Source organism: Kogia breviceps, chromosome 15, assembly GCF_026419965.1.
Source record: "Kogia breviceps isolate mKogBre1 chromosome 15, mKogBre1 haplotype 1, whole genome shotgun sequence".
Lineage (NCBI taxonomy): Eukaryota > Metazoa > Chordata > Mammalia > Artiodactyla > Physeteridae > Kogia > Kogia breviceps.
Window position 1 is genome coordinate 89595088 of NC_081324.1, and position 14036 is coordinate 89609123.

General features: G+C 49.7%; 1 protein-coding gene across 2 annotated transcripts in view; it reads right to left on the bottom strand.

The window, feature by feature from the left end:
• The window catches only part of GOLGA3 (golgin A3), a 44642-nt gene extending 31167 nt beyond the window's left edge, over positions 1-13475 (bottom strand). Inside the window, exons 1-4 of one of the 2 annotated variants that reach the window (XM_067014407.1) lie at positions 13382-13475; positions 7065-7377; positions 4727-4969; positions 2448-2560 (exon numbers count right to left, since the gene is read on the bottom strand). In XM_067014407.1, coding sequence (XP_066870508.1) covers positions 2448-2560; positions 4727-4969; positions 7065-7197 — 489 coding nt within the window. In that variant the 5' untranslated portion in view covers positions 7198-7377; positions 13382-13475. The remainder of the gene's footprint in view (positions 1-2447; positions 2561-4726; positions 4970-7064; positions 7378-13381) is intronic. The other variant, XM_067014408.1, reaches the window with a different exon arrangement.
• Between the last annotated feature and the right edge of the window lie 561 nt (positions 13476-14036).

Genomic DNA, 14036 nt, shown 5'->3' on the forward strand with positions numbered 1-14036 from the left:
CGACACAGCCAAAAACAAACAAACAAACCAAAAAACTGATGTGCAGCAAAAAGTATGCCAGAAAAGAAGTCACGGCAAACTAAGAAAAAATTATTTGCGAAAATACTAGAAGGGGATAACTTCCTCACATATAGTACCAACACAGTAAAAATACAACCAACAGAAAAATGGACAAAGACTGACAAAGACACCCAAACAGCCAACATGCAAAGAGGTGCTTACTGTTAGGAAGTACTGGGTTTTTTTCACCTATCAGAGAACAAAGATTCAATTTTCATTATTTCGAATGCTGCCAAGGATCCTACAGACTGTTAACCGGAATGTAAACCAGTCCATCCTATGTGGAGGGCAATACATATCAACTAACAAATACATAAAACCTTTTACCCAATAATTTGACAGTTAAGGATTTATCCACAAAAGTATACCAAGACACAAAACATTCCCTGCAGCACTGTTTACAATTTCAAAAAATTAGAAACCACCTGAATGTCAATCACTGTGGGTTGGTTAATGCAATGCTGGTACATACACATGGTCACAAAGGATGAGGAGGACCTCTATTGTGTTGATGGAGAAGGAGCTAAGGACAGGGGAGTGAGAAAGGTCGTGTGAAGAACAGCACAGAGAGGGTGCTCCCCTGCGTAAAAATTATCACCACCTCTACAGCAAGGCACACGCATGGAGATGCTCTCAAACAGGGGAGGACTTTCATTCATCATCTCTACCATTTAAATATAAGGTTTGAACTACATTCCTAAATAAGTATCTTTCTACTCCTAGTCTGTTTTTGCTTGCCTGTTTTGTATTTTTTGAATCGAGAATTCTCAGTTTTATCAAATACCTTTTCAGCACCTACTGAAATGATCAGTAAGTCTTGCCACATGGAACGACCATTATGATGAGTTCTATCAACAGATTCTCCCATTTTGAACTAACCTGTACTCTTAAAGAACACCTCACTCGGTTTATGCTACTCCATGAACCGACAGGCCACGCTGATGGGTCACAAGCACAGCTCTATGCTCAGATAGGCAGGTTCAAATCCCAGCTCAGCGGGGGCACTGGTGGTCACTTCAGCTCTGAGCTCCCCTGGGTCATGGGGAGGACCCACCCAGATGCCAATCTGCACGAGGACAGCACCTACCAGGCTGCACGCTCCTCGGCCGGCCCTGCCCCAAGGGTCTCCAGAGCAGGGGACAGGTGGGGGCCAAAGCAGCCGGCACCTTGCTGCCTGCCTTCCTTAGTGCGGCATGGGGCGGGGAAGGGGGGGTGAACAAGCAGGCGGGCCCGTCAGGTTGGTCAGACCAGTGTGTGATGAGTCCAGCAGCCGGACCAAAGTTATCTTACTGAGGCTAAGGTTTTGTACACATATATGCATACATATAATTTTTAAAGATGGGAAACTTCACACTGAACTCCTGACACATAAATTGCCTAACGTTAGATGACACAGGCAGAGCTTGGACTTGCAGTGCAAACCCCTGTGAGGCAAGCTGTGGACAAGCTCGGCACACAGACACTGTCTGGTCTGTATCTTGGCTCTGCTACTTTACTGCAAGTTCCTTACCTGTCCGAGCCTCACTATAAAGTCCGTGGGGAATTTAACACAGTGCCTAGCACACATAATTACTATTGACAATTGACTATCATTGTAATGTTTTCTGGCAGGCCATCTGGACAGATCCCTAGAAGCCCCTGACCGGCTGGGAGCCTCTGTCAGTTCAGAGCCTGGTGCTGTCCCTCCCAGTCCGTTTACATTGGCTTCAGAGCCCTGACGCTCGAAAAGCCAAGGTTCTCTCTTGGGAAAACAAATGGCCAACCTTGATGAGGACCTGTCACTACTAAATCAATCCCCAAAAGCGTTTTTTAAAAGTTTGTTTAGTTTTAAAATTCCTTTAACTTGAAATTTTTCAAGTCCACAGAAAACTTGGATGAAGAGTGAAATGAACCTTCATACCCCCCTTTCTTAGAGAGTCACTCGATGTGATTAAAAAGACTGCTTTCACTGGTATCCTAACGAGAGTTTCCTACCTAAACAAAACAGATTTTAGCAAAGCATATGGACATACTTATCATATGTGTGGGACGTGGCACATATTCTAACACTGTACAGCGAAATTCAGTAGAAACTGTGCCACTTATACAATAAACAAGCCAAACCCAGACTGGCCGCTCAAGCACAAACAGCAGTCCTGCCCAAGTATCTGCTGCCCCTGCTTTTCCAAAGGCAGCCTTAGAAGAAGGACCAGACAGGCTGGGAACCTGAGCCTGCGCGATCTCCCCAAAGCATGGGAACTGCATGACAAAAATGGTCTCTGCAGAGAAGCACAGAAGCCCATCCCCCCAGAGAGAAATAAACAGCAGATCCTAGAATTATGTCTGACTAATTGCTGTTTTTCACACGTGAAGTTTTCCACTAGCTTGTTCAAGAGAGGGAGACTCACTCTTTCCTGCTGGCGCTTCACCCTGTACTGTTTGAGCTGCTCTTCCAGCCGTTTCCGAGCCTGAAGTCGGACCTGCTCCTCCTTCTCCAGGGGCAGTGAAGCCTCTGTTGAGCCTGAGGTGGGGAAATGGCCATTTAGAAACTCACAATGCACCAGGGCACAGAGGACCAATCAGAACAGCAGCTTGGCCGTTTTGTGTTTTATTACCGATACGATTTAGCTTTGAACGACACACGGCTGTCTAGTTTGAAAGAAGTGTTTGCAGATGGAGAGAAAACTGCGAGCCTTAGACACTGACCACAGAGAGGACCCAGCTGGTGAGACACACCGGCCGAGCACAGGGGCCGTGCTCATGCCACGAGTGCATCGCGCCTTATGGGCACCCAGCTGGGAAAACAGGATACAGGCAACCTGTGCCTTGTAGTAACAAAAGAACTGAACTCAAAGTTGGTGCCAGTGTGAGTGTTCTGAGGTTCTCACCAAGCTCTAAGTCCGCTCCCTGACAGTACAGAGGAACGTAAGAAGCAACCCTGACGGGGTCACCGCCGCTGAACTCACCTTCTTCACGCAGTCATGTCTGGGCCGCTCACCTCAGTTTCCTGCCTGAGGCGGCTCCAGTCCAGGGTCTCTGCTCGAGGACAGGAGGGAACTACTCTGACAACATTCTGGCTAATAAAAATTTAAATATCTAAAATCCAAACCTTTCACTTTGGGTACGAAAAGGGCTGAACAGCGAGCGAAAGGGAGGAGAGCCCCAGGTCTCCCCAGGGGGGTCAGACAGCAGGCTGACGGGAGCAGAGAAATGCCATAACTGAGCCCCTTTATGGGCGGAAGCATCTTCAAATGTGGACGCTAGGAGGTAAGTAGCTGCTGCTGTAGTTCACTAGGAATTCAGCAGTGTTGTCACTAACTGTGCACTCATCACTCAAGAGGTCTCTCACACTTTTCACAACACTGAGTGGTCCGGACAGCAGAGACCTAGGAGCTGTGGCCTCAGGCAGGGAACCCAAATCAGCAAGCGCAGAACCAGAGACATGGCCTCGGGGCTGGGCTGGGGGCGGGCGAACCGGGTGGGTACCTCGGGCCAGAGCTAACATACCCCTCAGGTCAGGACCCAGGATTCCACACGACATCTCGGCTGACATGCTAACAGTTAGTGTACAGAGATGTTTAAAGTACGCTGTGGCCCTAACAAAATAATGCCTCTGAAGAACCCTCTAGTAATCAGGGAAGCGGGAGCTGCAAATGAAAGTATCAGGCAGCACCACGGCATACCCACCAGACTAGTAAAGACTCAGAGGAAACAGCCTCTGTGTCCTCTCACAGGGCGTCAGCGCCCTGGCAATGTGACCACACATGATGGAGGTAAACACAGCTGTTGCTTCTGACCAAGAATTCTGCTTCTAGGGTGGAGCCCACAGAAACAGAAAGCACCAACGCTGCAAACACGCGTGGGGAGACGCTCATTGCAGTACTGGTAACGTGGCTCTCACCGGCCACACGCGGGGCTCCTACCAGCCTTAAGAGAATGGATATGGAGTTGCATCAGCTGATCAGCTGATGTGGGGCAACCTCCCCGTGATAAAGCTAGGTGAGGAAAGCACACAATAATGTGAGGGACATAACCCCGCTTTAAAAAACAATGACCCCCAAACCTGGCTGTTTTCAGAGGCCTGTAAAGGACTATGTGAGAATGTGGCTGACGGGAGGGGAGGGCAGGGAAGGGGAGGGGAGGGGAGGGGAGGGGAGGGGTGAGGACGGGAGGAGGTACTGAAGGGAAGATGAGGCTTAAAAACAGCATGTGTGAAAAGATCCCATTAAGTAAAATTACACAAGTCTGTGTATGAAAACGTACATATTAGAGAAAGGCCTGGAGGTTTCTAGGGCTCAGAGGCTGCCAGTTTGCAACTTGCTCACCCCTGACTCCCCAGGGATTGCACAAAATAAATACTGATTAAAGTACTTCATAAAAGAAAGCCTTCAAAGTGTAACTGTCAAGATCAAAACCCCACTGGCTGCTTGCTCACCACCCAGGGTGACAAAAGACACGCACGCACAGGCCCTTGAAACTTGGGCCTCAAGTCCAAGTCACCATCAGGCCATCATGAAGTGTATCTTCTCTCTGAAATGGAGCTAATTGTTAAATGTACAACCCACCACAGTGATAAAACAGCAAATGGCAGGGGGGGTGCAGGGCCTTATGCCACTGAAGGATGGTGGGTGACAAGGGCCCTGGGGTGGGGGGAGAGGGGGAAAGAGCCCAGCGGGAAGATGCTTACACAGTTGCGTTTCTTGCATAGGAAGACTGAGTCTGAGGGACTGCAAAGCTTCTTTTCTAACACTGCCCTCAGCACTAGTCCCCTGAGACTTCCTTAGGTTGTCATGGAAATCAGCCACACCTGGAGAGGCTTCAGGACCCACTGTCAGCGGAGGGTCTGGGAACTGTGGCGCCGGCCCATTCGGACAGGTGTCTCCTTGGCTTCCTCCTTCATCTGAAGCTCTGTTTACCTCAACACCGGCACCTGGAAAAGAGGGTGTGCTGGGCCATCACGGTTTTAACAACTCAAGCAGGACAAGAGGGGATCTAGATACGTGAGCAATCTCCACATGCCATGGATCTGTTCACTCTAAGAGGACAGCACGATCGTCCCCTCCTCTGGGCGGTGAGGGGGGACAAGTCACTCAACCTCGCAGAGCCTGACACACTCACCTGCAGGACGCCCTCCTCACCCTCCGCGCTACGGCTGTGGAATTTAAGTAGTAATGTTTCATTTTCATTTAAACAAGACCAATGAGAAATCTTACAAAAGTCTGTTTTTTAAAAAATAGCAAAAACACCCTACACATGCTTAAAACATAGCTGACGATGTTTCTAACAAGTGTTGTTAACAGCAGTGCTAACCCGTGTCACAGCCTCACGTTTTCAGCGGGCTGATTCCAAACGAGAAAGCAAAGGCAGAGTCGGAACAGCTGCCGAGAACGATTATGGCAAAGCTGAGCAGAACCCAGAGTCTGTGCTTATGGCTGACAAACAGCTGACGGATACAAAGCCAAGTTGACCAGTGGTGACTACACACGGCTACCAAGCTCACTCTCCTCCACTAACACTGTTACGAGTAGACTTGTTTATGCTCTAACTGAAACCTATTTCTGTGCCAAAAGGAAACTAGAAAGAAAGCACTCTCCCCGACAGACCAGCCAGTTGGCAGCCAAAGAGCCAGGGAGACGTGTGGAGGGGCTTCCAGGCAGGTGCCAGGGCCCCGGCACTGCAATGCCCCGGTCTCGCACAGGGTCAGCGTCACTTGGCTCTCATGACGTACCCAGTATGCATCCAGGAAGTTCCCTCTGTGCCCAAGCAAATTTAAAATGGGTTTCTGTCACTTGAAATGTGACTTCCAACTAACATAGCTACTTACTGTCACGTCTCTCTGAAAGGCAAACCAGAATATAAACGGGGTGCCCCAGACACAAAGCAGAGCAGGGAGACCCACCACCACCCTGACAACCATCTGTTGTTTTACACAAACAGCCCTTCAGTCTCCTGCTGGGGTCAGGGTTGGAATCCTGCATCTCAGAACCAAGTTAATAGGGTCAGTTCTGCTTTCTAACAGGGTTACTTATGGATCTAGGAGAGTCTCTAAACCTTCCTGTTTACATAACAAAGTCATTTTTTGAGCATCATATTGCACTTTAAAAAGTCCCAATAAATAATAAGATTTGATTGTCTCCAAACACAAGCCTAATTATGGATAAACAAATAACGATGACGAAACACACACGGCCAGCACCACTTCCCGGGCGCTCCCCAAGTGCTTGCGTTTCACAGGGGCCCTCACGACCATCCCGAGATGCAGGTACCATTCATCTTTCCGTTCTCTCAAGAGGAGAGTGAGACTGAGATAAACCCAGGATCTCGCTTGAGGGCTCCTTGCTGTTAGTGGCAGGCCGAGGAGCCGTCCCACTGTAGAGCTCTTGGTCTCGGGCCGAGCCGCATTGGCCTCACCTGGCGTTTCAGGAGCCGTAACCAGCAAAGCCATTTTAGGTGCTTGAGCACTGTCTTACAAGAACAGGAATGCAGTTTCTGCTAGTAAATCAGTACATACACATGTTAATGATTTTCAAGCACACACCGACCAGGAAGGGGCATGGAATGGAGTGGGTAATTCACCCCGTACTTCCGATGAACAAATAACGCATTAGCTAACATGCAAATGTGATCCAATAATCCTCAGATCACTAGTGGACCATTTCTGGATCCCAGTTAGTAAAATTCTGGCAACCAACCAAAAGGGAAGACGTTAGGCAGGGCACAATGATGTGGCAGTGAAGACCTACAGAAGCCTTGACAGTGACAGTGCTGCTCTGTCCTGCCGGAGCAGAAAGCTCCACCCAGTTCCCGTTCTATTTAACACGCGTGGTGCTTGATTCGAAGTTGGCATCAACTAAAAAACAAAACCAAACCAAACCCTCATCTGATTACTAAAAACACACTCCGAATGAATTAAAAAGTTCATTACGGTCTTAGACACCACAGGCTTCCTCCAAAATGCAAGCCGACCCACGTTCTCCTGTTCGAAGGCAGAAAGTCAGCAGCACACGGAGTAACTGGCAACTTACACTGGGCTTCATCCCACCGGCCCAGTGATGTCAAGGAGCCAGTGGGCTCTGGGGGGGCCTCAGGGTGAGCCGAGACCCCACTGCCGGGTCTGTCCTCCAAAAGGCCTTCCTGTACGGCCGCTGCACCATCCATGGCTAGGGTGACCCGGGCTGGGCTGACACTCGGGGGCTGCACGTGAACCGCAAGTGAGTTTGGTTTCTGCCATCAGCAACGGCCAAGAGCTCCTGGGACGGACCGCACTAGGGTTGCCATTTTCGGAAGATTTAGAGTCTCACAAATGGCCTGAAATCAAACCAAGTAATATCATGATACCTGACAGGAGAAAAAAAGAGAAAAAAGGTATTATGAAACTTCATTTGTCAGACTTGAAGTAACAATTCCAAGACTAACATTTGGTTCCCAATTTGCATCTGTATAATAAACAAATATAGATTTATTCATTCAACAAATAATCCTTGAGCACCTACAACATCCTAGATTTTGAGGATAAAATGCTGAACCAGCCCCACCTGGACCCATCCCCGCAAAGCGCCTGCACCGGTGCCGGCTAAAGACCGTCCCGCCAGGGTGAGAAGCTCCATGATCGGCGCCAGAAGCGGCAGAGGTGGCCACAGAGCTGGGGGTGGGCCTTGGGTGACTGAGGAGCTGAGTCTGTATTTATTTAAATTTAACTAATTTGTGTGTAAATAGCCACATGTGGCCAGTGGCTTCTGTACTGGACACACAGGCCCAAGAGCTCACAGGGCTCAAAGGGCAAGCTCCTGCCCCAGGAGACCTGGTATGTCAGTGCCCAGGCCACGGCTCAGATCCAGAGGGCAACATGGAAGACGTGATGGTGTGGGACATGGTAAACCGGACACTGTTGGAGAAAAGCACAGGGGGCGAGGACACAGGGAAGTAGCCGTCCCGGGATGGGGGCAGAGACAGCATGTCGCAGCAGGTAACCAACGCATCCTTCACTTCTCACAGGATCCGCTATCTTTCAGACCAGCCTGCCAGGCTGAGTTTAAGGTAGCAAGACTTTGCCCAAAGTCTGGCAACTGGTTAGCACTTTTGAAGTGTAATGAGGATACTATCGCGGGTTTCAGGACAAAAATTTACATGACTTTCCTCCCCAGCTTACAAATCCCATATAGACATTTCTGAAGAGCCTAAGCAGGAGCTGACTCTCACTGGACAGGCAGGTGCGCCTGCTTCTCCACAGTCCTCTGTCACCCTGTCACCCACGAACACATACCCTGTGGCTGGCACAACCTGGTCTACCCCGTGGCGCGGCCCAGCAACGGGAACCCAGTGGTGTTTGGCCCGCAGCTCCAATGATCCACACATTCCCCTCTGCAACCTGGCGCCCGGCAGGCCAGCGATACCATGGATCAATAACAGTGCTGTTACGAATATAAAAAGGCTATGTCTACTTTTTATGTGTGTGGCCACGCCTCTCGGCTTGCAGGATCTTAGCTCCCGGGCCCTTGGCAGTGAAGGCACAGCCCTAACCGCTGGACCAGCAGGGGATTCCCTTTGTCTACTATTAAGTGTGGAGCTAGTACTAAGGGTTTGTACTTGAGAGGACCATGGATAGAAATGTGTGAAAACATGGGTAACCGTTGCCAATGCCGTTCTCTCCTTGACCCCAGGCAAATCCCCACGGGCCCTTCCATGTCTACCATCAGGCACTGCTCTCAAGTCCCTCCTGGGCCTCAGGTAAAGCACGTGGCCCACTCGCTTCTGCCATCACGATACCCCCGCAAGCATCTCACACCGCAGTGTGTGTGTGCCTATCTCTTCCGTCACGCTGTAAGACCCTGGATGCAGAAACCACCAATCCGAGTCTGCCCCTGCCCCCCGGAACATCCCCTACTCAGAGCAGTGCTCAGCACAGGCTACTGACTGAGATCTCTGCCTCACCAAGTTCCACCCCTTAACAAGCAAGCTAGTGGTTCCAAAACAAAACGATAACGGTATTTGCATCTCTGGTCATCCACAAAGCCTTGTCAAATACAGAGCAAGTCTGTTTCTACTAAACGCAGTTGGGAGCTGCAGTTCTAGTGAGGGCAAAGAACACCCTGGGAGGTATAAACTGGGAGAGCTGCGCGTAAATGGTCACAGGCCAGATAAGCGGTGTCTGTGCGCGGGAGAAGCAGGACACAGCCAGCGGGACCGGACTCACCTACGGAAGACAGAACGCACCACCGGAAACAGGAGGGCAGAGGGGCGGCCAAGGAGCCGCGGAGAACGTGCCACCGCGGCAAGCGGTGACAGTGCCTGACCCTGACACTGTGCAGGAAAGAGGAACACTGGCCGAGATGTTCACGTCGCTGAGGAAGGCACGCCGAAGACAAATGAATCAGGCCGTCTGAGCCCAGTGCCAACGCACACTCCACTCATTGGCTTCCCTTTATTTGGATTTCTTACTAAACAAGAAGCCTTCTGAGTCCCAAGGCCCTAACCCCTCCAGAGATGGATGGTGCAGCCCCCGAGAGTTCGAGACCCTGTGACTGTGACTTGTTCTGGTAACTTATGAAGGTGGCTCCTGTTCACATGCAGCTCTTCCTGAAGCCAGACAAGAGACGGAATTCACAGACCACCAGAAGCAGCCTCTGGTGAAGGGACACTTCTCCTTGTCCATAATACCCTGGCATTCTCCGTGTATCCTCAGCCTCCTGTGAATCTTACTTAGCATGATTCAGTTGTCCAGGGCCTCATTATCTCAGACTGCTGACAAAAACAGGGCAAGGAGGGTCAGACAGCTGGGAGCACAGCACAAGGAAGCTGTTATTAGTAACATGCACTCCTTTTTGTGATTAAAAAGCAGAGATCAGCCTAATCACAGTACTGCTTTTGACCACGTGCATTCTGCTGTTTCCCAGAGGAAAGAGATGAGGCAAACTGTCACTCAGAACTTCACAACATGCGTGTAACTCTAGGTCCACCACTGTCTGACATCAAGAGACTTCAGACTGAGAAACTACCATCTCAGGCACCTATGTGACTTCCAGCTTCCCCCAGACAGCAGATTACATGGATTTGGTATATGCACATTAACAGCTCCATCTACCCCATCTTCTTTAAGATCTTCCTGTCGGCAATTAGAAACAACAGAGCATGGGAATTCCCTGGTGGTCCAGTGGCTAGGACTCTGGACCAGCAGCACATGCACTGCCGATGACGTGGGTTCCATCCCTGGTCGGGGAACTAAGATCCTGCAAGCCACGTGGGGCAGCCAAAAAGAAAAGAAAAGAAAAACAACAGAGCATGGCCAAAGTGAAAACCCAGAAAGCCTAATGTCACCATACAGCAGTGTAATGTAAAGGACAGGCTCAGGTATCAGACATCTTGGCTGCAGGTCCTGACTCCCCGACCCTCACCTGTGAGATCATGGGCAGATTTCTTAACCACTCTTAGCTGGCGATCTCATCAGTAAGATGATGAGAAAAAGAATAAAAAATCTGTGCCAGGATTAACTGCACACGTCCCATGAGCTCAATAAATAGCAGCTATTATTATTAGTGTTATTTTACTTTCAATTACTGCTCATCAAAATCAATAGGTAAAAGCCAACAGAAGATATTCTCATTCAAGAAAGTATACTGCTTTGATAAAGAAGATATGGTACACACACACACACACACACACACACACACGCGCGCAAGTGCGTGCGCCAGAATATTACTCAGTCATAAAAAAAGAACAAAATTTTGCCACTGCGACAACATGGATAGACCTGGAAGGCATTATGCTTAGGGAAATAAATCAGACAGAGAAAGATAAATACTGTATGTTATCGATATGGAATCTAAAAAGAAAGCAAATGAACAAATATAACAAAACAGAAACAGACTCACAGATACAGAGGACAAACTAGTGGTTACCAGAGAGGTGAAGGGAAGGGGGAGGGGCAAAGTAGGTGAAGGGGATTAAGAGGTATAAACTACTAGGTATAAAATAAATAAGCAACCTAAGTGTCCATCAACAGATGAATGGATAAAGAAGATGTGGCACATATATACGATGGAATATTACTCAGCCATGAAAAGAAACGAAACTGAGTTATCTGTAGTAAGGTGGATGGACCTGGAGTCTGTCATACAGAGTGAAGTAAGTCAGAAGGAGAAAAACAAATACCGTATGCTAACACATATATATGGAATCTAAGGGGAAAAAATGTCATGAAGAGACTAGGGGTAGGATGGGAATAAAGACAGACCTACTAGAGCATGGCCTTGAGGATATGGGGAGGGGGAAGGGTAAGCTGTGACAAAGTGAGAGTGGCATGGACACATATACACTACCAAACGTAGGGTGGATAGCTAGTGGGAAGCGGCCACATAGCACAGGGAGATCAGCTCGGTGGTTTGTAACCACCTAGAGGGGTGGGATAGGGAGGGTGGGAGGGAGGGAGATGCAAGAGGGAAGAGATATGGTAACATATGTATATGTATAACTGATTCACTTTGTTGTAAAGCAGAAACTAACACACCATTGTAAAGCAATTATACTCCAATAAAGATGTTAAAATAAATAAATAAATAAAATAAAATAAAATAAAAATAAATAAGGGCTTCCCTGGTGGCGCAGTGGTTGGGAGTCTGCCTGCCAATGCAGGGGACGCGGGTTCGTGCCCCGTTCCAGGAAGATCCCACGTGCCGCGGAGCGGAGGGGCCCGTGAGCCATGGCCCCTGAGCCTGCGCGTCCGGAGTCTGTGCTCCGCAGCGGGAGAGGCCACAACAGTGAGAGTCCCGCGTACCGCAAAAAAAAATTTTAATTAAAAAAATAAATAAATAAGTTACAAGGATGCAATGTACAGCACAAAGAATATAGCCAATATTTTATAATAACTTTGTATGGAGCCTAATTTATAAAAACATCAGGGCCCTCCCTGGCAGTCCAGTGATTAAGACTCTGCGCTCCCACTGCAGGGGGCATGTGTTCGATCCCTGGTTGGGGAATTAGGATCCCGCATGCTGCACGGCATGGCCAAAAACAACAACAAAAAAACCATCAAATTACTATGTTATACTCCTGAAACTAACATAATATTGTAAGTTTAATTAAATTAAAAAATTATACTGCTGCTTAAGGCAACTGGCTAAAAAAGAAGGTTACTTTTGAATCTGAGTAATGTCAGATGACTTTTATTTCCTTTTCTTGCCATTCAAGGTCCACTGGAACTGAAGGCTATCACTACAATAAAGTTATATTTGCAATATTTAAGGGTCAATTTAAAATGTAAAAAAAAGAAAAATCCACGAGTCACCTGTAAATGGCTTACAACGTCCCAGTGGTTTTCAATCACACTGACAATCAAATCTAAGCCTCTCACCACGAACTAGGACGCTGCATCCATCTGACCCCTCCCTACACTGCATCCTTGTTCCCTATCGTTTTCTTCCTTTTTCATTACATACTTGCCATACTTCTCTACCTCAAAACACCAAACCTACTCCTCCCTCAGGGTCATCACACTTGCTGTTCATTCTGCCCAAAACACTCTTATCCCACAGTTTTGCATGGCTAGTTTCTTGTCACAGAGGCCTTGGCTCAAAAGTCACCTCTGCCGACAGGCTCTCCTACAGACCCACCCCAAGCACCGCCCAATACTCTCTCAGCAATGACCTCATTTATCCTCCGCATCCCTCCACGACAGCGTGAGCTCAGTGAGGGAAGGGACCTTGACACGACTTCAGCTCTGGATCCCAGCACCTACAATGAACAGTGCCGCTCACACAACCGACACTCAACAAACAGTTGCTGAATGAAGGCCGAGCTGTTCACCTGCATCACTTGCAGACTAGCGACTATGCCTGACCCCACTGCCTCTGGAAGGTATCACTGCACCAGTGAAACGCCTCTAAGCACCCAGAATCGAGATGGAATCGAGGTGGACTGAGAGGATGAGAGCACATGGGCTCTTTAAACCAGGCTTCACACTAAACACCCGACACCATGTCACGCATGTCATCTTGACAGAAGTTCTGCAAAAGAACAAGACCAAACAGCAGTTGTGGGCACCTCTGAACAGATCACTCCCCGGCACGGGTAGACAGCGCTCCGGAAGGGCTCGAATGTACGTATGTTTATGAAGCCAGTTCCCTAACACCTGCACAAGCCGGCTTCCAGGCCCGGAGGCTACCAACGGTGAGGAGCCGGACAAGCGCGGGGCGTTGTAGCTCTAGGCGGAGCCGCGGCCGGCCCTCCGCGTCCGCCCCGGCCCCGCCGCCCTTCGCCCGGCCCCCACCCAGACCGCGCCGCGGTTCCCTAGCTCCCCGCGCCCGCCCCGGCCGTAGCCCCTGCCCAGGAGCCACCCCGCGACCCTCACCCCGGCGCTGAGGAAGCCGCGGCGAACGCCCCGCCCGGCCGCTCAGGAGAAGACGTGGCCCCGCGCGGGGCGGAGCGCGGCGCGGCGACGGAGTCCGGCCCCCCGGAAACAGCCTGTGCGCGCAGCCTCCGTTCCGGAAGAGAGAAGGTCCTCTTCTGCTAGCCAGCAGCCGTCCTCGGGCCGGGACTGCTCCAGCTGCAGTGTCTAGATCGAGCCCACTCACAAATGGCCCGAGGCGGATTTGAAAAAGTGAGTTTGGGGCTCTTCCCCTTGTCAGAAACGCAGCTCCCGAACTTGCCGGACCAACTCCAACAGGAAGCCGTCAATTAAGCTTCCGGCGGAAGTGGCGTGCCTAAGCTACGGTCCCCGCCCTCGCCCCGCCCCAGCTGTCAGTGTATGAGCGTCCTGGCCCCGCCCCTACAGTGTTGGGGGCGTGGCTAGTAAGCACCCAAGACGGGGGCTGGGTCCGTGTGGCTCGGAGGTGGTGGCGCGGACCCTGAGCACGTAACTTTCTACCGCGCTAGTCGTTACTTGTCTTTCAGGTACAAATGCAAAAGTGACTCCTGCCTTGGAGCCGTAGCAATGTTTATTTATATATGTGTGTGTGTGTATATATATATATATATATATATGTATGTTTTTTTTCTTTCAATCT